The sequence below is a fragment of the Oncorhynchus nerka genome, linkage group LG20 (assembly GCF_034236695.1).
Source record: "Oncorhynchus nerka isolate Pitt River linkage group LG20, Oner_Uvic_2.0, whole genome shotgun sequence".
Taxonomy (NCBI): Eukaryota; Metazoa; Chordata; class Actinopteri; order Salmoniformes; family Salmonidae; genus Oncorhynchus; species Oncorhynchus nerka.
The window spans coordinates 83,340,899-83,363,263 of NC_088415.1; the positions used below are offsets into that span (position 1 = coordinate 83,340,899).

At 41.7% G+C, this 22,365-nt stretch overlaps 1 protein-coding gene across 1 annotated transcript; it reads right to left on the bottom strand.

Moving 5' to 3' along the window:
* Positions 1 to 984: 984 nt before the first annotated feature.
* hfm1 (helicase for meiosis 1) lies at positions 985 to 22,023 on the bottom strand. The gene is made up of 38 exons (XM_065006089.1): positions 21,953 to 22,023; positions 21,713 to 21,764; positions 21,211 to 21,347; positions 20,637 to 20,905; positions 18,590 to 18,633; positions 18,367 to 18,499; positions 17,979 to 18,130; positions 17,554 to 17,631; positions 17,175 to 17,330; positions 15,995 to 16,195; positions 15,799 to 15,887; positions 15,648 to 15,691; positions 15,408 to 15,509; positions 14,028 to 14,173; positions 12,437 to 12,531; positions 11,068 to 11,201; positions 10,679 to 10,726; positions 10,477 to 10,557; positions 10,164 to 10,255; positions 9,889 to 9,995; positions 9,750 to 9,797; positions 9,507 to 9,604; positions 9,248 to 9,382; positions 8,794 to 8,879; positions 8,490 to 8,573; positions 8,124 to 8,281; positions 5,583 to 5,686; positions 5,192 to 5,398; positions 4,983 to 5,060; positions 4,743 to 4,867; positions 4,407 to 4,489; positions 4,185 to 4,291; positions 3,967 to 4,056; positions 3,167 to 3,760; positions 2,980 to 3,052; positions 2,653 to 2,758; positions 1,413 to 1,552; positions 985 to 1,290 (listed from the first exon to the last, which is right to left on the bottom strand). The coding sequence occupies exons 1-38, from the start codon at positions 22,021 to 22,023 to the stop codon at positions 1,224 to 1,226; spliced, it is 4,614 nt and encodes a 1,537-aa protein (XP_064862161.1). The 3' UTR covers positions 985 to 1,223.
* Positions 22,024 to 22,365: the final 342 nt, after the last annotated feature.

Consider the following 22,365-nt stretch of genomic DNA (forward strand, 5'->3'; position numbering starts at 1 on the left):
TTCTATGAATGTCTTTGAGTGGCCCAGCCAGAGCCTGGACTTAAACCCGATCGAACATCTTTGGAGAGAACTAAAAATAGCTGTGCAGCAACGCTCCCCATCCAACCTTACAGAACTTGAGAGGATCTGCAGAGAATGGGAGAAACTCCCCAAATACAGGTGTGCCAAGCTTGTAGTGTCATATCCAAGAAGACTCGAGGCTGTAATCGCTGCCAAATGTGCTTCAACAAAGTACTGAGTAAAGGTTTTAAATTTGTATTCTAAAAACCTGGTTTTGCTTTGTCATTATGGGGTATTGTGTGTAGATTGATGAAGGAAAAAAAGCAATTTAATCAATTTTAGAATAAGAATGTAACAAAATGTGGAAAAAGTAAAGGGGTCTAAATACTTTCCGAATGCACTGCACATTTGAATGGGGCTAGTGAACAGCTGGGCTAAACAATAAATCTCTATGGCAATGGCTAATGGTTGACCGCTAACGGTTAGGACTGTTTGGCTAGCAATATTTGATGAGGCGAAAAGTAGGAAATTACTTAATAACATGTAAGCATATAAAAACATACAGAAACGTAAATACTTACAGATGGTGCCAGCATAAGGGCTATCAAATACAGGATGAAGAAGGTGGGAACTTTTAGGTAACAACAACCAACTGCTTTCTGGATTCTTCATCTTCTCCCATCGCAAGCACAGGAAGTGCAGCAGGATCCTGGATGTAACTGTGAGTCGGATCCTGGATGTAACTGATTTGGATACTGGATGTAACTAAAGCTGGATGCTGGATGTAACTCTGAGCTGGATGCTATACTGCATTTTACATCCAGCTCAGAGTTACATCCCCTACTGTCTTCTCCCCTTGTGAGCACAGGAAATGCAGCTACAAGCTGCAATTTAAAGACAGTCCACTAAAGGGAATAAAACACCATTATATGGTCCATGACACCATTACTATTGCTCTCTACACCCTCAGACTTCCTCTGAATAAATATTGTGTTCATTTAATAAAGTACACAGAAATATTACATTTTTGGAATCCTGCTAAAGAAGAGTGAAAGTTCATACTCCTAGATAAACATTTTCAAATAGGACCAACAGTAAATCTAACAGTGAATCCCAAACAACAAACAGTATAAATAACAGTATAACAAAATTACATACACAATAACATGACAAATCACCATGAAACATTATCATGGAAATAGTGCATACAACTACAAACACTACTAAAATAGTCCATCAAATATCCCCATGAATGCCTCCACTTCCTTGCTGTAATCCTCTCCCTGGAGCCTGCAATGAAGATTAATGCTGTCTGTCAATGATATAAAGTTAATTCATAATCATGATTTAAGTTAGTATGTATTAAAAAAGTTAAGAAAATTAAATATTATTTCTCTATAGTCCCTCCTTACCTTTTGCCAGTCACAGTGTCATTGTTTGGGGTAGTCGTCTTTGAGAAGAAATCAAACCGTTGTCCCAGGGGGGGCAAGCTAGTGTCAGTCTGTTTTGGGAAGGAGGGTGGTGCTTTCATGGGGGGTTCACTGAATGTCCTCTGCAGAGGGCAAAGATGTGTGTTTTAGACTACTTTTCAAATGTGTACTGAAACAAATGGGCTGCTAAACCTAAAACATAACATTGCTATGCCCTGCTATCTTTGATTTCAAAGCATGTGAATTGTGTGATGAAAGGTAACTTCATTCTACACTCAGTGGACAGTTTATTAGGTACACCCATCTCATAATGGACCGGACCACTCTTTTACTCCAGAACAGCCGGAATTCTTTGGGGCATGGATTCTACAAGGTATTGCATTCAAACTTTGCTCAATTGGTATCAAGGGACCAAAGGTGTGCCAGGAAAACATTCCCCACATTATTTCACAATTGGGCAGAATGGGTCCATGGACTCATGCTGCTTACGCCAAATCCTGACTCTTCCATCAGTACGACGCAACAAGAACCAGAATTTGTTGGACCAGGCAATGTTTTTCAACTCGTCAATTGTCCAGTGTTGGTGATCACACATCCACTTGAGCCGCTTCTTCTTATTTTTAGCTGATATGATTGTAACCCGGTGTGGTTGTCTGCTGCAACAGCCCATCCGTGACAAGTACAGCCGAGTTGTGTGTTCCAAGATGCCGTTCTGCACACCAATGTTGTACCGCGCCGTTATTTGCTGATTTCTGCCATTCTCCTTCGACCTCTCATAAACGAGCTGTTTTCACCCACAGGACTGCCGCTGACGGGATGTTTTATGTTTGTTTCACCATTCTCAGTAAACCCTAGACACTGTCGTGTGTGAAAAGCCAAGGAGGCCGGCCGTTTCTAATACTGGAACCGGCGCGCCTGGCACCGACGATCCTACCACTCTCAAAGTTGCTTAGGTCACTTGTTTTGGACACTAACGTTCAGTCAAACAGTAACTGAATGCCTTGATGCCGGTCTTTCTGCTTTATATAGCAAGCCACGGCCACGTGACTCACAGTCTGTAGGAGCAAACCATTTTTGTGAACAGGGTGGTGTACCTAATAAACTGGACACTGACTGTATATAAGAACAGAAGCCTTGGCTTTGTCTGCTGTCAATTTCATGTTGACCTCAGATCCAGCATTGAAATAAAGTTAACTGATACTATGGGTAGATAGTAACTCACTGTGGTCTTGTTGTCAGAGTGGCTCCAGCTAGCAGCAGCCTGGGAGTTGTGTGGTCTGACTGGGAGAGTAGTAACTGGTATCTGAGAAACAACTGGGGAGATCGACCTGAGACACACAAATCATTACATAACATTGATAATCAATGAATCAGGGTCACATTTATCAAGTATTTGCAACAGTACCAAGTTCCTTCCTACTGACGTCTCTTCAACCAGAAACCAGTTTTGCCCGCTGGGATAGACGATAGATGTTTAATTCAGTGAAATGACAGGGGTTTGACAGCTTGTGGAACTGTGAAGTCCTAGTTTGTTACGAGCTGAGCTCACCTGAGTGGGGAATTGGATGTAGTGCAGCGGGGTTTGGGCAGTAAGGAAATGGATGGTAGTGGTGTGGAGTTTCCTGAAAACATCAATACATTTAACTATTAAATAATTTGCCCCACTGAAAAAGCATGAACAAAGAAATGACATTTTTAACATTGATATGTTCAAAAATGGCTCCCTGTTAGAATACCTTTTGGCCTATCACAGTCCAGGTCCACTCCTTTAGTTTTAGCAACAGAGGTGCATGGCTTCTCGTTGGCGTGCACCAAGTTGTCATCGTCAAAATCGTCCCACTCGTCTCCCAGGTCAAAGGTCACGCTGGGGGTGATTGACGATGAGAAGAAACCACTGTCGTCGGTCAAGTCTACAATGGAACTCTGAGAGAAAGACCTGCTCTGGTTTTGGGGGGTACTGTTACCCCTGCTCTGGGTTTGGGTGGTGCTTTGACTCAGAGGGTAACTCCTGCACTGGCTCTGGGGGGTGCTGTGGCTCTGAGGGTAACTCCTGCTTTGGGGGGTGCAGTGACTCTGTGGGTAACATCTGCTCTGGCTCTGAGAGATACTTTGGGAGTAACCCCTGCTTTGGGGTGTGCTGTGACTCTGAGGGTAACCCCTGCTCTGGCTCTGGGGGGTGCTGTGGCTCTGAGGGTAACTCCTGCTCTGGCTCTGGGGGGTGCTGTGGCTCTGAGGGTAACTCTTGGTCTGGCTTTGCGGGGTGCTTTGGGGGGTGCTGTGGCTGAGGGATCTTCCATCGTAGGCATTGGGCTTCCTCCACATTGAAGTGCCTTAAAACAAAAATATGGATTGGTTATGATTATGAGAACACAGTGTCATCTGTTTGCAGTAAATTTGAAGGAAGTAGTTTACTCGAAAATAATCTGTGTGTACATTTGATTGAATCTACAATAGGTCTATTTAATGGAATCGTGGGATATAACAGTTTAAAAAAAAACAGTATGACAGTTTTTTTGTTGTAACTGAGACGTCCTACTTTGTGACTCCGTAAGGGTCTGAAGTTGAACAGGTGGTGGTTTCAAATCTCCCGTTGTCTGAGATATGTCTTCCAGGTAGTCATTATACTCTGTAGAGACACACATATGTTCAGTTACTCCTCTCAAGTGTCCATTTAGCACCCTTTCACTACCACACTGCTGTATTGAAGGTGAATGGAGTTAGAAGCCTCTAGAAGCATTTCGATACTAAACATACCATGGCCATAGGTCACAACATAAGCCATCTCTTGGGGTGTTGTAAAGTCCTCAGCTGAATCTACACTCTGTGGTCTTGCTAAAGCGCCATACTGGTTACCTTCATACCTTCAAAACAAGTTAAGAAAATATTTGGAATGTGTCAGATACAGTTTGGATTAGTAATCAATTAACTCCACGCTAATTAACTGCGTCTATGTTTTGGGTAAAGGAGGGTACGTACCTAGAAGAAGCAGGTAGGATTGGCTTAGGTGAATAAGAGAACTGTTGCATGTTCGCAGCTCCCATCCCGCCATTCATTCTCATCTAAAGGAACCAGCAACAGGGAGATGAAACATTCATTCAGGTAAAAGTTCCTCGTTCAGTTAGTCGATGACAAATCAGCAAATGATCATGAAACACGTGTCACTCGTCTCTAACTTCAATGCATGATTTATGTGATGGTATGAATAAGTATTTTGTTTTGAGCCTATTACTCTCTCTCTCTCAAATTAGAATTTTAGCCCAAAGGGGTTATATTTTAAACAACCGCTGCAGCTGTTGTCAGTTGTTCTCCCACCTTGAGGCGTTTGACTGGTGTCTCCGTCAGTGTGTCACTCCTGGTCTTCAGGTCTTGGAGGTAGGAGGTGAAACTCGAATGCTGATTCATCTGCCTTTTCAGAACCCCCGGCCCTCCATTTTTACCTGGGAAACAGATAGGAGGAAATTGAAAAAACAAATGTAATAATTTGTGAATAAACCATTTGAATGATTCTAAGTGTCAATTGAGCAATGGAGAGTTTGAGGACAAAAAACTCACAGCAGTCGTGGCCACATTGATCCTTGTTTTTGCATAAGTGGTTACATTGTCTTTTGCCTGGATCTGATTGTGAGGAATCTGTATTTCAGTGAGGGGAAAAAAAGATATCGGAAGTTGTGTTAAAAAACAACAACAGTCCTTGTGAGTCCGCAAGTACAACCTAGCAATAGCTCAAAAGTATACAAATGTAAGGTATTGAATAAGTCTACCCTTTTCTGTGGCACATGTGGATGTGGAGTTTCTCTTCTGTGTTTGCTGAGCTGTTGGCTGTGTTCTCTGTGTTGCACCCTGTGATCTCTGAGCATTAGCCTGTGCTTGCTGCATGGTGTTATGTTGCTCAGGTGCGAGTGATTCAGCTCCGTACCTCTTCGGTCCAGAGAAGAAGGGACTAAACTTCTGTTGAATGTCCAACCCCACTGAAGAGAGGAAGATCTCAATGTAGTTAATAGAATATATTCTTACTTTTCATAAATCTCAATTAAACAATTCCACTCTACTTAAACTGCCTTTTACAAGTTTGAAGCAGTTTGTAGAAATGTATTTGAACACAAATCTATAATAAAAGTGAGAGAAAAATGTCCTGATATTTAGCTGCCTGACCGTATTCTGAGCTGACCAGATTCACATTGATCTCCTCTCCTTTGGAGGCTTTCGCCACTTCGATCTTTTTTGACCAGCTTCCCGACTTCAACAGCATCAAGTCTCTGGACGAACACACAACACAGTCACTCTCCATTTCATCACTCTTTCCCTTTCTTGGTCTTGCTCTCTTTCTTTCACTGTTTTCCCTGTCTGAGTGTAAGACGGTAACACTTTACCTAAAGCCTGCAGGCAGGAATCATCAACTAGATTCATCCGCGGGACGATTTTCTTTCTTGAGCGGATGGCCAGGGGTCCAGAACATAATTAAGCAATAAGGCCCAAAGGGGGTGTGGTATATGGCCAATATACCGTGGCAACGCAGAGTGCCTGGATACAGCCCTTTGCCGTGGTATATTGACCATATACCACAAACCTCTGAGGTGCCTTGTTGCTATTATAACCTGGTTACCAACCAAATTAGCAATAAAAATAACTGTTTTGTCATACCCGTGGTATACGATCTGATATACCACGGCTGTCAGCCAATCAGCATTCAGGCAGGCCTCGAACCACCCACTTTATAATTACAAATAATTTTTAGACCACAAATTGACTGCAAGAATCCCAAACAGATATAATGTTTGATTAAAACATAATCATTTCAAACCTTGTTTACATTTGTATAAGATCACGTGTCTCTCTATTAATGGGTGGGAATACCTGGAAAGGATTCCTTAAATTAAAACCACTTGCAGCCATTTCTTGGTGTTTTTACTGTGAAAACTCACAACAAAATGAACAGATATTAATATATAGTACCAGTCAAAAGTTTGGACATACCTACTCATTCAAGGGTTTTTCTTTATTTTTTAAAACTATTTTCTACATTGTAGAATAATGGTGAAAACATCAAAACTATGAAATAACACATATGAGATCATGTAGTAACCATTTAAAAAAAAAATATATATATATAGAATATTTGAGATTCTTCAAAGTAAACAACCTTTGCCTTGATGACAGCTTTGCACACTTTCTCTCAACCAGCTTCACCTGGAATGCCTTTCCAACAGTCTTGAAGGAGTTCCTACAGACGCTGAGCACTTGTTGGCTGCTTTTCCTTCACTGTGGTCCAACTCATCCCAAACCATATCAATTGGGTTGAGGTCAGGTGATTGTGAAGGCCAGGTAATCTGATGCAGCACTCCCTCACTCTGCTTCTTGGTCAAATAGCCCTTACACAGCCTGGAGTTGTGTTGGGTCATTGTCCTGTTGAAAAACTAATGATAGTCCCACTAAGCACAAACCAGATGTGATGGCGTATCACTGCAGAATGCTGTAGTAGCCATGCTGGTAAAGGGTGCCTTGAATTCTAAATAAACCATAGACAGTGTCACCAGCAAAGCACCCCCACACCATCACACCATCTCTTCCATGCTTCAAAGTGGGAACCACACATGCAGAGATCATCCTTTTACCTACTCTGCATCTCACAAAGACACGGCGGTTGGAATCAAAAATCTAACATTTGGACTCATCAGACCAAAGGACAGATTTCCACCGGTCTAACGTCCATTTCTTGTGTTTCTTGGCCTAAGCAAGTCTCTTCTTCTTATTGGTGTCCTTTAGTAGTGGTTTCTTTTCAGCAATTCGACCATGAAGGCCTGATTCACGCAGTCTTCTCTGAACAGTTGATGTTGAGATGTGTCTGTTACTTGAACTCTGAAGCATTTATTTGGGCAGCAATTTCTGAGGCTGGTAACTCTAATGAACTTATCCTCTGCAGCAGAAGTAACTCTGGGTCTTCCTTTCCTGTGGCGGTCCTCATGAGAGCCAGTTTCATCATAGCGCTTGATGGTTTTTGCGACTGCACTTGAAGAAACTTTCAAAGTTCTTGACATTTTCCGGATTGACTGACCTTCATGTCTTAAAGTAATGATGGACTGTCATTTCTCTTTGGTTATTTCAGCTGTTCTTGCCATAATATGGACTTGGTCTTTTACCAAATAGGGCTTCTGTATACCCCCCCTACCTTGTCACAACACAACTGATTGGCTCAAACGCATTAAGAAGGAAATAAATTCCACTATTTAACTTTTAACAAGGCACACCTGTTAATTGAAATGCATTCCAGGTGACTACCTCATGAAGCTGGTTGAGAGAATGCCAAGAGTGTGCAAAGCTGTCACCAAAGAGAGCTACTTTGAAGAATCTAAAATATTACATGTGTTATTTCATAGTTTTGATGTCTTCACTATTATTCTACAATGTAGAAAATAGTAAAAATAAAGAAAAACCCTTGAATGAATATTAGTATTAATTTTTTGCTCAAACTTGGGGGCCAAATAAAAACCCCCATGGGCCAATTTCGGCCCGTTGGAGAACCCTGCCTGCAGGTATAATGCTTTATAACTTGTTATCATGTATGAACCTTTAAAACATCTTTCAATACGCTTTTAACAAGTTGTCTCTACAGGCAAGCTTTAGATAAAGTGTGTGTCTATGCATGTATCAGACTGTGTGTGTGTGTGACTCGAAATGTTCAACCTCCTATCTTACGTGAGTTTTTGCAGGAAGACCACGTTGTTGTCACAGTCCCCGAGGATCATGGTGACATAGTGGTGGTCAGGAGCAGTTCTCTTTGACAGCAGCTGTTCGTGGTTCTTCACGTTCACAGTCACGACAATCTCTGCGGTGGCGACATGGTATCTTGGAAGCTAAAACGCGAGAAATAAAAAATTTAATCACAGGTTGTTGGGGAGATGTATTAATTGATCAGTAATTGAAAAAATACTCAGCTGTAATATTAAATGATATGTGTGGAAAAAAATTATGTTTTGTCCCGACACCAAATATTGCTACAGTGATTAATCTTGATCACCTTTTCCGTTCTAACAAAAATTCAACCAAAGCAAAGGTTTTTACCTGCTCCAAACAAACTTCATACTTGGGTAGATTGATGATAGCCTCTCTGATTTGGTTTCCGAATGGAGGATGTCTGTTGACGATCTAGACAGCAAATATTTGCATTTATTGTATGTGAAAGCACTTTGTGACGACTCTTGATGTAGAAAGGGGCTTTATGAACAACATTTCAAAGACTGATTTAATTGAAACAGCATTTTTGTTTCAGTGGGTATGTCAATAAACCATGGAGAAATTGAAACAACAGGGTGTTTAAATGAATTACTTTGTTTGTTATAGTCATCTATAGAGGCTGCATGCTCACCAGCTCCAGTTCCCTGGCGTTGGTCTTCTCTATCTTACTGAAGGTGGTGAGCCCAGCGTTCACCATGGCAGCTGAAAGAGTCAACCCTGGAACAGATAGTGACGTCATCTGTGCCGTTACAGACATTTATATAATTATATAATAAATACAATCTCATTTATTACATTTCTAATTTAGCAGTGGTGAGTGCAGTGAGTGCATACATTTTCATACTGCGGGAATTGAACCCACAACCTTGGCGTTACAAGCACCGGGCTCTACCAACTGAGCCACACAGGACCACTATATTTCTATGCTCACAGCAACTATACTACTTTAATTTGTCTAGGAATAAATCAGTTGGTCAATGGATTTCTTAAAGGTCTCTGAACACAGTAACAGCATAGTAACTATTAACTACACATTTTCAACAAGCATTGACAGTATTTTTTGACATGTTTCAATGTCTTCCTACCTATTTTCTCCAGCTGCTTTGAGACGTAAGGAGAGTTCTCCCACAGCTTGGCACTGAAGCACTTGGCCAGTATCAGGGAGTTGAGCAGAGCAGAGAAGCCTGTCTTGGAGCGCTGGTTTAGAAACTCTGCCAAACCTGGTTCGTAATCAAAACATATCTTGGATCAAATAGTGTTTTTTTCAAAGGATGCTTGCTTATCAGACAAGGCTCAATGCAAATCATCTTCTACTATCAAAATGTTAAGTGATTGATGACTTACATCTGCTGATTCGGACTCCATTCCGGAAGATTCTACCGGTGTCTTGTGTGAGTCCAAACTCTTGAATTGGAATGGAGCCAAACTGGGCCTGAATCAAGCTGAGGTGGAAGACGGGTATTGTGGGAAAGAGACGAAGTTCAAGAAAATTATTTTGAGATTCACCCAAAGAGAATACATGGTGGTGTCAATGTCATCCTCCATCTTCTCATGTTGGTACACTGTACGGGCCACTGCTTGACTTACCAGTTCACCTTCATCTCATTGTTTTTGATCTTTCCCTCCATGGGATACCTGGAGAAAAAAGCCCAGATATGAGCATTTACATTTGTTGTATATGTCACTTCACCTCTTCTTCCGATGTATCATTGAATTGTACTCTAACCTGATGGTGATCCTGTTCTTGTCCTTGTTCAACGTGTTCAGGGTTCTCTTCTCGTTCACTCTCAGCTGCACGTCAGTGAACTCTCTGCCCTTCGCCATCAATTCTATCTGTGTGAAGAGCCGGCTTCCATTTCAGTGGGATTCTCAATACAAAATCTACTCAACGCATCTTTTATAATTTCCTATGTAACAAACAACACAATACAGAAACTCAATAAAAACAGTGTATGTGCATATGAGACATGCTACAGTGTTACCTTGTTACTGTATACCTACCAGCTCAGGTAAGGTCTCAGTGCCAGTCACCTTGCTGAACTGCTCCATGGTGTCAAATGCCACACAGAACCTGGCCATCAACCTGCCTGCCTCTGTAGGGGATGAGCACAATTACACATGTCAAGAAGAGAACAGACTTGAGTACAACGACTTTTCGATGCTGGAAAGCAAATGTAGGAGATATCTATATTGAATAAAACCAAACATGTACAGGGTTTGTTAGTTGTTGTACACTTCTGATTATAATTAATGAAACAAACAGTAAAAGGCCATAGTAGCCATGCAAAAAACAAAATGGGTTGCTGCTCTCAACCTGTAGCTTTGATGTTGACATCCTCATCCATGGAGACCAGACCAATGGAGGCCAGGGAGTTCAGGTTCTTCAGACAGAGCTCTGGAGCAGAGAGTATAGAGAGATATAATACAGTTAGTTACTACACAAACACATGATAGAGATATTCTGTGTTTTCAGATACGAAGTCCATATTAACAAAGAAAACACAGGAATGCCACACCTTGCAATTTGGCTTCGATCCCACATCGGTCCAAGTCGGTGGAAAAACCTGCAACAAAAAGTATGGACAGGTGTTTTCTCACGTATGATCTGCCAATGTATATCTGTGACATTTGAGAAACTGTTGTAAGGACGTAGTGAGATATTCTAAGTACATGCTATTAACTGTACTATAATAAGTTAGCATCCATGTTAACAATCTAACTGTTGACTACTGCTGAAATATATTGTTAGCATGGGTGCTAGGCTAACTTGTTCATACTGAAATAGCCGAGCATCCATGCTAACGATGTAGCTGACTGACGGGTGCAGAAATAGACTAGCATCCATGCTAACAATGCTGGCTATTGCTAATAATGACAGGGTGATGTCCAGTCTGTGTGTACTTACCGTAGTGTTTGGGGTTCTTCAGTGCTCTGATGTAGAGGAAGGTGGAGCGGATCCAGTCCAGGGCCATGTTGACGTCTGAGATGGTGTGGAGGACGATCTCAGCGTTCAGGTGCTCCACAAGGTGGGTGTGCAGGCTGAGGAGGAGGACAAAAATACTTCAACCTCAATGTGAACCACAAAGTGTATGATATCAAACAGAGATTTAAAGAAAGGTACCGGTCTATGTAGTGGAACAATCATCACCACAATGTACTGTATCATACAAATTCATGTAAAACCAAATCATATAAGCTACACTCTGAAACAAGTGTTGAGGAACTTTTACCATTTTTGAGAATGACACAAATATTAATTTCCACAAAGTTTGCTGCTTCAGTGTCTTTAGATATTTTTGTCAGATGTTACTATGGAATACTGAAGTATAATTACAAGCATTTCATAAGTGGCAAAGGCTTTTATTGACAATTACATGAAGTTGATGCAAAGAGACAATATTTGCAGTGTTGACCCTTCTTTTTCAAGACCTCTGCAATGCTGTCAATTAACTTCTGGGCCACATCCTGACTGATGGCAGCCCATTCTTGCATAATCAATGCTTGGAGTTTGTCAGAATTTGTGGGTTTTTGTTTGTCCACCCGCCTCTTGAGGATTGACCACAAGTTCTCAATGGGATTAAGGTCTGGGGAGTTTCCTGGCCATGGACCCAAAATATCTATGTTTTGTTCCCCGAGCCACTTAGTTATCACTTTTGCCTTATAGCAAGGTGCGGCAGGGTAGCCTAGTGGTTAGAGCATTGGACTAGTAACCGAAAGGTTGCAAGTTCAAATCCCCGAGCTGACAAGGTACAAAATCTGTCGTTCTGCCCCTGAACAGGCAGTTAACCCACTGTTCCTAGGCAGTCATTGAAAATAAGAATTTGTTCTTAACTGACTTGCCTAGTAAAATAAAGGTTAAAAAAAAGGTGCTCCATCATGCATGAAAAGGCATTGTTCGTCACCAAACTGTTCCTGGATGGTTGGGAGAGTTGCTCTCGGAGGATGTGTTGGTACCATTCTTTATTCATGGCTATGTTCTTAGGCAAAATTGTGAGTGATCCCACTCCCTTGGCTGAGAAGCAAACCCACACATGAATGGTCTCAGGATGCTTTACTGTTGGCATGACACAGGACTGATGGTAGCGCTCACCTTGTCTTCTCCGGACAAGCTTTTTTCCAGATGCCCCAAACGATGGGAAAGGGGTTCATCAGAGAAAATGACTTTACCCCAGTCTTCAGCAATCCAATCCCTGTACCTTTTGCAGAATATCAGTCTGTCCCTGATGATTTGTGAAAATGTATATTTGACTGTAGGAAGTAACCCATCACTATACCTGCTCTCAATAATTTCTGCCCCATTCATGAACTGCATGTACTTGTCTTTGGTGTGAGTCTTGGTCATGATCACTGCTGTTGCTGACGTATCAAACTGGAGAGGAAAATAATTCAGAGTCAAAGCCTTACATCAAATCAATGGACCGTCCACTTTCAGTGACACTGCTGCCATGGATACAGTGCCTTGCAAAATTATTCAGATCCCTTGGTTACAAAGTGTGATTAAAATCGATTTAATTGTAATTTTTGTCAAAAATCTACACAAAATACTCTGTAATGTAAAAGGTGGAAGAAAACATTTACACTACTGTTCAAAATGTTTGGGTCACTTAGAAAAGCCATTTTTATTGTCCATTAAATTAACATCAAATTGATCAGAAATACAGTGCAGACAGACGTTGTTAATGATGTAAATGACTATTGTAGCTGGAAACGACTGATTTTTAATGGAATATCTACATTGGCGTACAGAGGCCCATTATCAGCAACCATCACTCCTGTGTTCCAATGGCACGTTGTGTTAGCTAATCCAAGTTGATCATTTTAAAAGGCTAATTGATCATTAGAAAACCCTTTTGCAATTATTTTAGCACAGCTGAAAACTTTTGTTCTGATTAAAGAAGCAATAGAACTGGACTTCTTTAGACTAGTTGAGTATCTGGACATCCGCATTTGTGGGTTTGATTACAGGCTCAAAATGGCCAGAAACAAAGACCTTTCTTCTGAAACTCGTCAGTCTATTCTTGTTCTGATTAATGAAGACTATTCCATGTGAGAAATTGCCAAGAAACTGAAGATCCCACACAACGCTGTGTACTACTCCCTTCACAGAACTCAAACTGGCCCTAACCAGAATAGAAAGAGGAGTGGGAGGCCCCGGTGCACAACTGAGCAAGAGGACAAGCACATTAATTAGAGTGTCTAGTTTGAGAAACAGACGCCTCACAAGTTCTCAACTGGCAGCTTCATTAAATAGTACCCGCAAAACACCAGTCTCAATGTCAACAGTGAAGAGTTCCTGTGTCCAGTTGTCTGTGTTCTTTTGCCCATCTTAATCTTTTATTTTTATTGGCCAGTCTGAGATATGGCTTTTTCTTTGCAACTCTGCCTAGAAGGCCAGCGTCCTGGAGTCGCCTCTTCACTGTTGACATTGAGACTGGTGTTTTGCTTTACACCGCATTCAGATTTGAAAATACAGAACGGGCACTGGCTACAAATCAGGCAAAGCTAGTTGAAACGTCATAATGAATAGAACACTTTGTAATTACCTAATTTCAACTATTTTTTCCCACTGCATAGCGGGCAACTAGTTTTGCTCGCTGGGGCGGCAGGTAGCCTAGTGGTTAGAGCATTGGCCAGTAACCGAAAGGTTGCTAGATCGACAAATGTGTACAAATGTGTTGTTCTACCCCTGAACAAGACAGTTAACCCACTGTTCCTAGGCCATCATTGTAAATAAGAATTTGTTCTTAACTGACTTGCCTAGTTAAATAAAGGTAAAATATAAAAATAGGAGCTGGTTTTGGACTATGATTTGTAACATGTGGTGCTAAGGATGCTGGGACTAGAGTGCGTGTCTGCAATCTGTACCTGTGGCCGGCCTGCTCGGCCAATCATCTGCAGCATGTCGGCGTCGCTGTACTCCTTGCAGGCTCCCCCGATGTAGTGCATGGTGGACTTGATCACCACCAGGTGGGCTGGCAGGTTCACCCCCATTGCCAGAGTACTGGTTGTAACTAAGAAACCACATACACTGCCTTCAGAAAGTATTCATATCTCTTGACAGCCTAAATTCAAAATGATTTGTTTTATTTTTTAAATCCCCTCTCACCCATCTACACACAATGGCAATGCCCTCCTGCACAAAGCGAGGTCCATACAGAAATGGTTTGTCGATATCGGTGTGGAAGAACTTGACTGGCCTGCACAGAGCCCTGACCTCAACGAACACCTTTGTGATGAATTGGAACACCAACTGCGAGCCAGGCCTAATCGCCCAACATCAGTGCCCGACCTCACTAATGCTCTTGTGGACACAAAGATCAATGAGTAGATTTAGATAGCGGGAATCGATGTAGGGTTGATTGATGCAGTTGAAATTAATAATTTTAATTTTATATTTACTAAAAATAGTCAACAATGAGACCTTAGATAACTCGAGAAATCTGTCATTAATTTTGACTTTTTGCAACTGTCTAGGATGTTTGGTGCAGTATTTCTCAAGTGAAAAAATGGGGGACGAGTCGTCTCTCATTGAATGACAACAGGCATTTAATTGAAGAAGCCCTACTGTTGACCAATTGCCGACGAGGGGTCGTAGACTTCAGCTACCGACCTCGGCTTGCCTCAAGAAAAAATGTTTGTTCGAATAGCTGAAAAAACCCTAGCCGAAGTCCAAAACGAAGAAATCGCGACAAAATGTCATCACAATTTATGCACAAACTGTTTTGGCTGGGAAGCATGCGGACACCTTTATATGCTGAACACACCGCTCGCGTCGCGTGCGTTGCAAAATAAATGTACACATACATGTTATTAAATCATTGCACACACACTGCTCGAGTGTCTGCATAGCCACTTTATATGGCATTTGGCAACCAACTTTAAGGTGCACCACCGACTGGACTGGAGTGTGGACCTCAGTTCATCTTTCAATCACCCACGTTGGTATATGCTCCTAAAAAACAATGAGATGGGAGAGGCAGGACTTGCAGCGCATCAAGCATCAAAAATAGAACCAAGTTCTATTTTAGCTCCTGGCTAAGCAGACACCCGCTGACGCTCGAGCAGTGTGTGTGCGCAATGATTGAATAACATGTATGTGTACCTTTATTTTGCAAAACGTTTATATTGTAAAACGCATCGCGCTGAACGACGGGCAGACGAACGCTAGATCCACATTCGTTGCAATGTGAGAGTGCCTTTACACAGTACAGGCAGGTCTGCCATGGTGACGGTCCTAATGCTTACACAGTACAGGCAGGTCTCCCATGGTGAAGGCCTCTTCAATCACCTTCCTGTCGGACACGTCTACCCCGGCGTGGTGGAAACCAACCCCAAACGTCACCAGGTCTGGAATAGAGAAAACGCAGGGCTAGTGATTTCACATTCTAATGCAATAATAGCTATATTCAAATCAATGAGAAATGTTTGCCTACATGATACAGAAGAGAAGGAATATAAATTATTAACCCTAAATTATCCACCAACCTCTGAGTTTTGAGTCCAGGAGAGAGTTTGCATACTTCATCAACCTGCAAACAGAAGATTCCAACAATTCAATCAGATCTAACGAAACAGTAAGACATTTGTATTGAGTACCTGTACATCTGTAGAGAATAAAAAGGTAAGTAGCTCAAACCGTTGTTTATGCTCAATCCTCATGATGAACCTGGCATCCTTGGCCAGAACAGCGGCTGACTGCTGGACTCCTTTCCTTGTTGAGCAAAACTGTTAAAAAAAATAATATCCCATGTGTGAGCTATTAACAATGGCAATACTTACAAATATGGTGCTGATCATGTATACATTTCAGACACACAAAGAGAGTTCCTCACAACAAGGGTTGGTTTCTGGTCCGAGTAGGTCTGGATGATGTTGGCCATCTTGTAGTTGAGTGACAGGTCGAACTTGAACTCAGTCTGGTTGCTGCTGCAGGGGAAACCCAGCACTACCTTCCTCAGTTTCACAGGTCTGTGACTCTCATCCATCTCCAGACAAGTAGCAGGGCCTCTGGTGTCACACAGCCAGTCTGCTATCTGCCATGTCAAACCATTGAACACAGTGAAGAGGGAATTTCTTAAAATAAATGCTCTGTTTAATGATAATTGGTAAATAGCAATACTTCCAAGACGCCTCCTCCTCTCCTTCCCTATTTACTATTCCCTTAATCTTTCTGAAGGAGACAGGACAGGACAGATAAGAACAACATATGGAGATCAGTGGAGGCTGAGGAAAGGACGGCTCATAATAATGGCTGGAATGGAGTCAATGGAATGGTATCAAATATGGTTTCCATGTGGTTGATACCATTCCATTGACTCCATTCCAGCCGTTGCTATGAGCCGTCCTCCCCTCAGCAGCCTCCACTGATGGAAATCAGTGGTGTAAAGTACTTAAGTAAAAATACTTTAAAGCACTACTATCTGTACTTTACTATTTATATTTTGACTCTTTTACTTTACTACATTCATTAAGAACTTCCTTTTTACTTCATACATTTTCCTTGACACCCAAAAGTACTCGTTACATTTTGAATGCTTAGCAGGACAGGAAAATAGTCAAATTCACTCACTTATCAACCAAACATCCCTGGTCATCCCTACTGCCTCTGATCTTGTGGACTCACTAAACACACATGCTTTGTTTGTAAATTAGGTCTGAAGGTTGGTGTGCCCCTGGATTTCCATAAAAAAATATAATGGTGCCACCTGGTTTGCTCAAAATAAGGAATTTGAAATGATTTATACATTACTTTTGACACTTAAATATATTTTAAACCAAATACTTTTAGACTTTTACTCAAGTAGTATTTTACTGGGTGTCTTTTACTTGAGTCATTTTCTATTAAGGTATCTTTACTTTTACTCAAGTATGAGAGTTGGGTACTTTTTCCACCACTGATAGAGATGCATTTATCAAAAAGGGAAAGAAGGACTATAGTGAAGGAAACCTCTTTAGAGTATTAGAATATGACCAAAGTGTGTCATGACCCCTCTTGGCCCCTCAGCCACTTACATCCTTGATATTGGGGATGGTGGCGGAGACAGCCACAAATCTCATGGAGACGTCCTCCTGGGGGTTCTCTGCTGCACGGAAGGCATGGACCGCCTTCATCCTGCTCACCACCACCTCTAGTGTCGCTCCACGCGTAGTGTCTTTCACCACGTGCACCTAGAAACACAGCCAAAATGGAGTATATTTAGTTGTCAATGAAACACATAACATAATACTAGACAGATATGCACTAAGTACAATGTCAAAATAAAAAACAATAGAACACAATCAGTCTGTCCAAGCTGTTTCGGAGTGTTATTTGACCAGGTCTACGGTTGCAGTGATACCTGAGGGAATTTTTAACAGAACATGAAGTAGCTACTTAGACATAAACACTGACCTCGTCAATAAGGAAAAGCCGGACCAACTGCAGCAGGCAGTTATCCCTCCACTTCCTGGTCATGCTGTCCCATTTTTCCTGGGAGGAACAGAGACATGCGTCTGAGCTTTATCGAGAACTTGTTAAATGAAGTGTTAAATTAACAGTTGGTCAGTTATTGTTTAAAAAAAAATGAATCTTCTAATTAATTATCTTGATATAACACAATTCATCCACGCGCCCTCAATTTAAAAAAAATCTATTCTCGTATACCCAAGCCCTGTTTGCATGACAAACATGGGAATCCTGTCTGCTTATTCTTCAATGGATGGTTGCTATGGTCACAGGATCAGCCACATCATTCTGCTACATATCACACAGAAACAAAATGGCTGCTAATGACGTGCTTTAATGCAACATGTACACTGGGATACATTTTCACTTACAGGTGTGGTCATGATGATATGGGCGTCCTGAATCTCAAAGAAGTCGTCGATCTCTGTGTCTCCGGTCAGCTCCTTGCAGCTCAGGCCCAGAGGCTCGAATTTCTTCTTCCAGTCCTCAAAGCGCTGGCTGCATAGAGCTTTGATGGGGGCCACTGATGAGAATAACACTACATTTAATAAATACTTAAAATACAACATATACACTTTGAACACTGAAAGTCTGAATGTAATCAGGTCAAAAATGACATAGGTTAGCTAGCTTAACCCATACAGTAGCTTTAACTGGCTCTTGGTGTTTTAGATTGGCTGTTGATGTCTTAGTACATGTAATTTATTGCTTTTTAAAAGGATACTAAGAAATGGGTGGTCCTGATGTGACATTACTTACTATAAACAGCTTTGACGTTTCTCCAGGGCTCTGTGGTTTCCATCAGTAGGCGGATGATGGCCAACTCAAAGAGCACTGTCTTACCAGAACCAGTAGGAGCACAAGCCACAACATTCTTTCCTGTGTAAAGAACCTGCAAAGAGCATTTTGTTCCAAGAAATTAATCACAGATATCGTTTTGATGATTAAGGTTGAAGATGGAATAAAGTGTAGATGCACTTACATCATCCAGGGCTTTGGATTGGACGTAGTTGAAGTAAGGGAACTCTTTGAAGACAGATCTGAATTTTGCATCTGTGTTACTTTGATTAAGTATACAAACATATTCCAACTAAAATAGATTTGTAGATTTCGTTAAGATTAATGTATTTCAGCAGTAATTACTTTGGCTAAGGGTGGGAAAGGATACGGATTTCAGAGACAGGTCGGAGTATCCCAGGCCCAGAAGTACCTGATATGAAAACAATATATCTGTATAAATGTATTTATATTTCAATATCCAAACCAATTCCAGTCAAAGTGGGAGATTATTGGCCACCCCTAGTGGTAATTGTGTGCTATTACAGCCAAGAGGGCATTGGTAGGGCTCACCTCGTTTCACCTCATCAAGCCCTAAAGAACAGTGACAGCTGCTGCCATGACCATTAAACCTGAGTACATTCTTCAGCTACAACACATCCTAGCAATATAATATAAATAAATATATATAACTACCGTTCGAAAGTTTGGGGTCACTTAGAAATGTCCTTGAAAGAAAAGCAATCTTTTTGCCCATTAAAATAACATCAATTTGATCAGAAATAGTGTAGACATTGTTAATGTTGTAAATGACTATTGTAGCTGGAAACGGCCGACTACATAGGCGTACAGAGGCCCATTATCAGCAACCATCACTCCTGTGTTCCAATGGCACATTGTGTTAGCTAATCCAAGTTCATAATTTAAAAGGCTAATTGATCATTAGAAAACCCTTTTGCAATTATTTTAGCATGGATGAAAACTGTTGTTCTGATTAAAGAAGCAATAAAACTGGCCTTCTTTAGACTAGTTGAGTATCTGGAGCTTCAGCATTTGTGGGTTCAATTACAGGCTCAAAATGTCCAGAAACAAATACCTTTCTTCTGAAACTCATCAGTTTATTCTTGTTCTGAGAAATTAAGGCTATTCCATGCGAGACATTGCCAAGAAACTGAAGATCTGGTACAACGCTGTGTACTACTCCCTTAACAGAACAGCGCAAACTGGCCCTAACCAGACAGAAAGAGGAGTGGGAGGCCCTGGTGCACAACTGAGCAAGAACATTAGCGTGTCTAGGTTAAGAAAAAGATGCCTCACAAGTCCTCAACTGGCAGCTTCATTAAATAGTACCTGCAAAACACCAGTCTCAACGTCAACAGTGAAGAGGCGACTCCGGGATGCTGGTCTTCTAGGCAGAGTTCCTCTGTCTGGTGTCTGTGTTCTTTTGCCCATCTTAATCTTTTTATTGGCCAGTCTGAGATATGGCTTTTTCTTTGCAACTCTGCTTAGAAGGGCCAGCATCCCGGAGTCGCCTCTTCACTGTTGACATTGAGACTGGTGTTTTGCAGGTTGAGGACTTGTGAGGCGTCTGTTTCTCAAACTAGACACTAAGGTTCTTGTCCTCTTGCTCAGTTGTGCACCGGGGCCTCCCACTCCTCTTTCTGTCTGGTTAGAGCCAGTTTGCGTTGTTCTGTGAAGGGAGTTTTTACACAGCGTTGTACGAGATCTTCAGGTTCTTGGCAATTTCTTACATGGAATAGCCTTCATTTCTCAGAACAAGAGTAGACTGACGAGTTCTTTGTTTCTGGCCATTTTGACCCTGTAATCAAACCCACAAACGCTGATGCTCCAGATACTCAACTAGTCTAAAGAAGGCCAGTTTAATTGCTTCTTTAAATCAGAACAACAGTTTTCAGCCGTGTTAACATAATTCCAAAAGGGTTTTCTAATGATCAATTAGCCTTTTAAAATTATAAACTTGGATTAGCTAACACAACATGCCCTTGGAACACAGGAGTGATGGTTGCTGATAATGGGCCTCTGTACGCCTATGTAGATATTCCATTAAAAATCAGCCGTTTCCAGCTACAATAGTCATTTACAACATTAACAATGTATTTCTGATCAATTTGATGTTATTTTAATGGACAAAAAAACATGCTTTTCCTTCAAAAACAAGGACATTTCTAAGTGACCCCAAACTTTTGAACGGTATATATATATATATAACATTTATGTCTGTGCTGTACTACCTTGTATCTGAAGGGGCTGGGGTGTCATGGGGAGGACGTTAGCCCTCTTGGTGCCCTTGTCCGGTGTATGCGGTGGGGGTCCCCGGGCTGCAGCCGGACCCAGCCCGCTGAGGGGGCTGGGGCCTGCTGCTGACTGTCTTGCCAGTCGAGGCTCTGTCGCCATGGAAACCTGGTTGAAGGTTTGCTGCTCTCTGGGTCTTGTCTGGCTGTGGCGGGTGTTCAAGTCTGCACCACTGTTCAGCACCTGACCAATGAGAGGTTTGAACAAACTGTAACGAGAACGAGATGATTTCATTAACGGGCAGATAGATCATAAGTGCTTGCAGTAATATCCCACATATTATGATGTAACTAGTACAGCCATATCTTTGATAAAGAAGATTACATTTCAGACGGGCTTTGCCAAATGTTCGATAAAGGATTTATTTGTATTTTTTTTTACACTCATTACATTGCAAAACAATAGTATCTGAATAAGACACATGATTGGAGAAAAAAAAGACAGCAACTGACATTTACTATGTATTCTGAATGCAAAGTATACACACTCATTAGCTTAATTTGAATGGTTTACCTTCTCCGTACAGGTGGGCTTTGGCTGAAGTCCAGAGGAAAATGTTTCTGCTCCAGCGCATGACCAGACTCCTGTGGGGTTTCAGTTCGACCTCTGCTGACCATTGTGGAACACTGAGACTTGTTCATGAAGTCTTCCTGAGACCAGAGAGCACACCCGCCCTGGCCCTCAGGTTCTTTTCTTCCATCACTGGTAATTTCATTAAAATCTGTGTTATTTTGTATGAAACCATCACTGCCGACTGTTCTTTTCAAAGGGGGAATGAATTTCTTGGACCTCTGAGAGAAACCTGATTTGGAGATGATAGAAGACATGATGATGTAATGACTGACAGGGACTGACATGACTTGAAACAAAATCCTGACTCCTAGGGCCGGTGTCAGACCCAGATTAAGCCTCGTCTTAAAGAAAAAAATGATGGTAAATGCATTTTAGTCTAGGACTATGCTTAATCTGGCTCCGGGAATCTGGCCCAGATTGAATCACCTCAAATGTAACTTACTGAATGATGAAAGATCCTCTGCCTCTTTTTGGATGTCCTGAGTGGCTGGAATCTGGGAGAGGGATGGAGGGGGTTCCAACTGCCAAGAACTCTGATCTTGACAAAGTGGCTTTCTGGAGACAGGACCAAAGCAGGAAAAGGGTTGAGCAAGCGTCCTCCATAACAAGAGCACCGTTCCTAGCTAAATATACATTTTGGAGGGAATGACTGTTAAGATGCAGGTTGTTTCTGACAACTCACACTTTGTGGACAACTGGCCTCTCAAAGAACAAGTTATCCAGGGACAAAGTACATTCTTCTGAGTCCAACATCTTGCCAGTTCATGTAACAGTCATCTATAGAATTACAAAGTTAGATGTAATCATGGTATATGCAGCTGACACATGGTATATGCAGCTGACACCTGACAGCCATTTCAGGGAGATGTTGCCACAACATGAGTCTTTGTAGGTTCTGCCTTGGTTTGCAGCAACTGGGAGGGATTGAATCAGTAGCCTGACTAGACCTCATAAAATATCGTCATACTTTAAACCATAAATCGTTTTTGTGCTAAGGCCTCAGGTTGTTTTCAAAAGGTGTTGAAGACACTAACATCAGATCAACGCAAGATGGCAGTCTTGTAATGGACCTAACAGTTCACTAGCTAGCAAGCT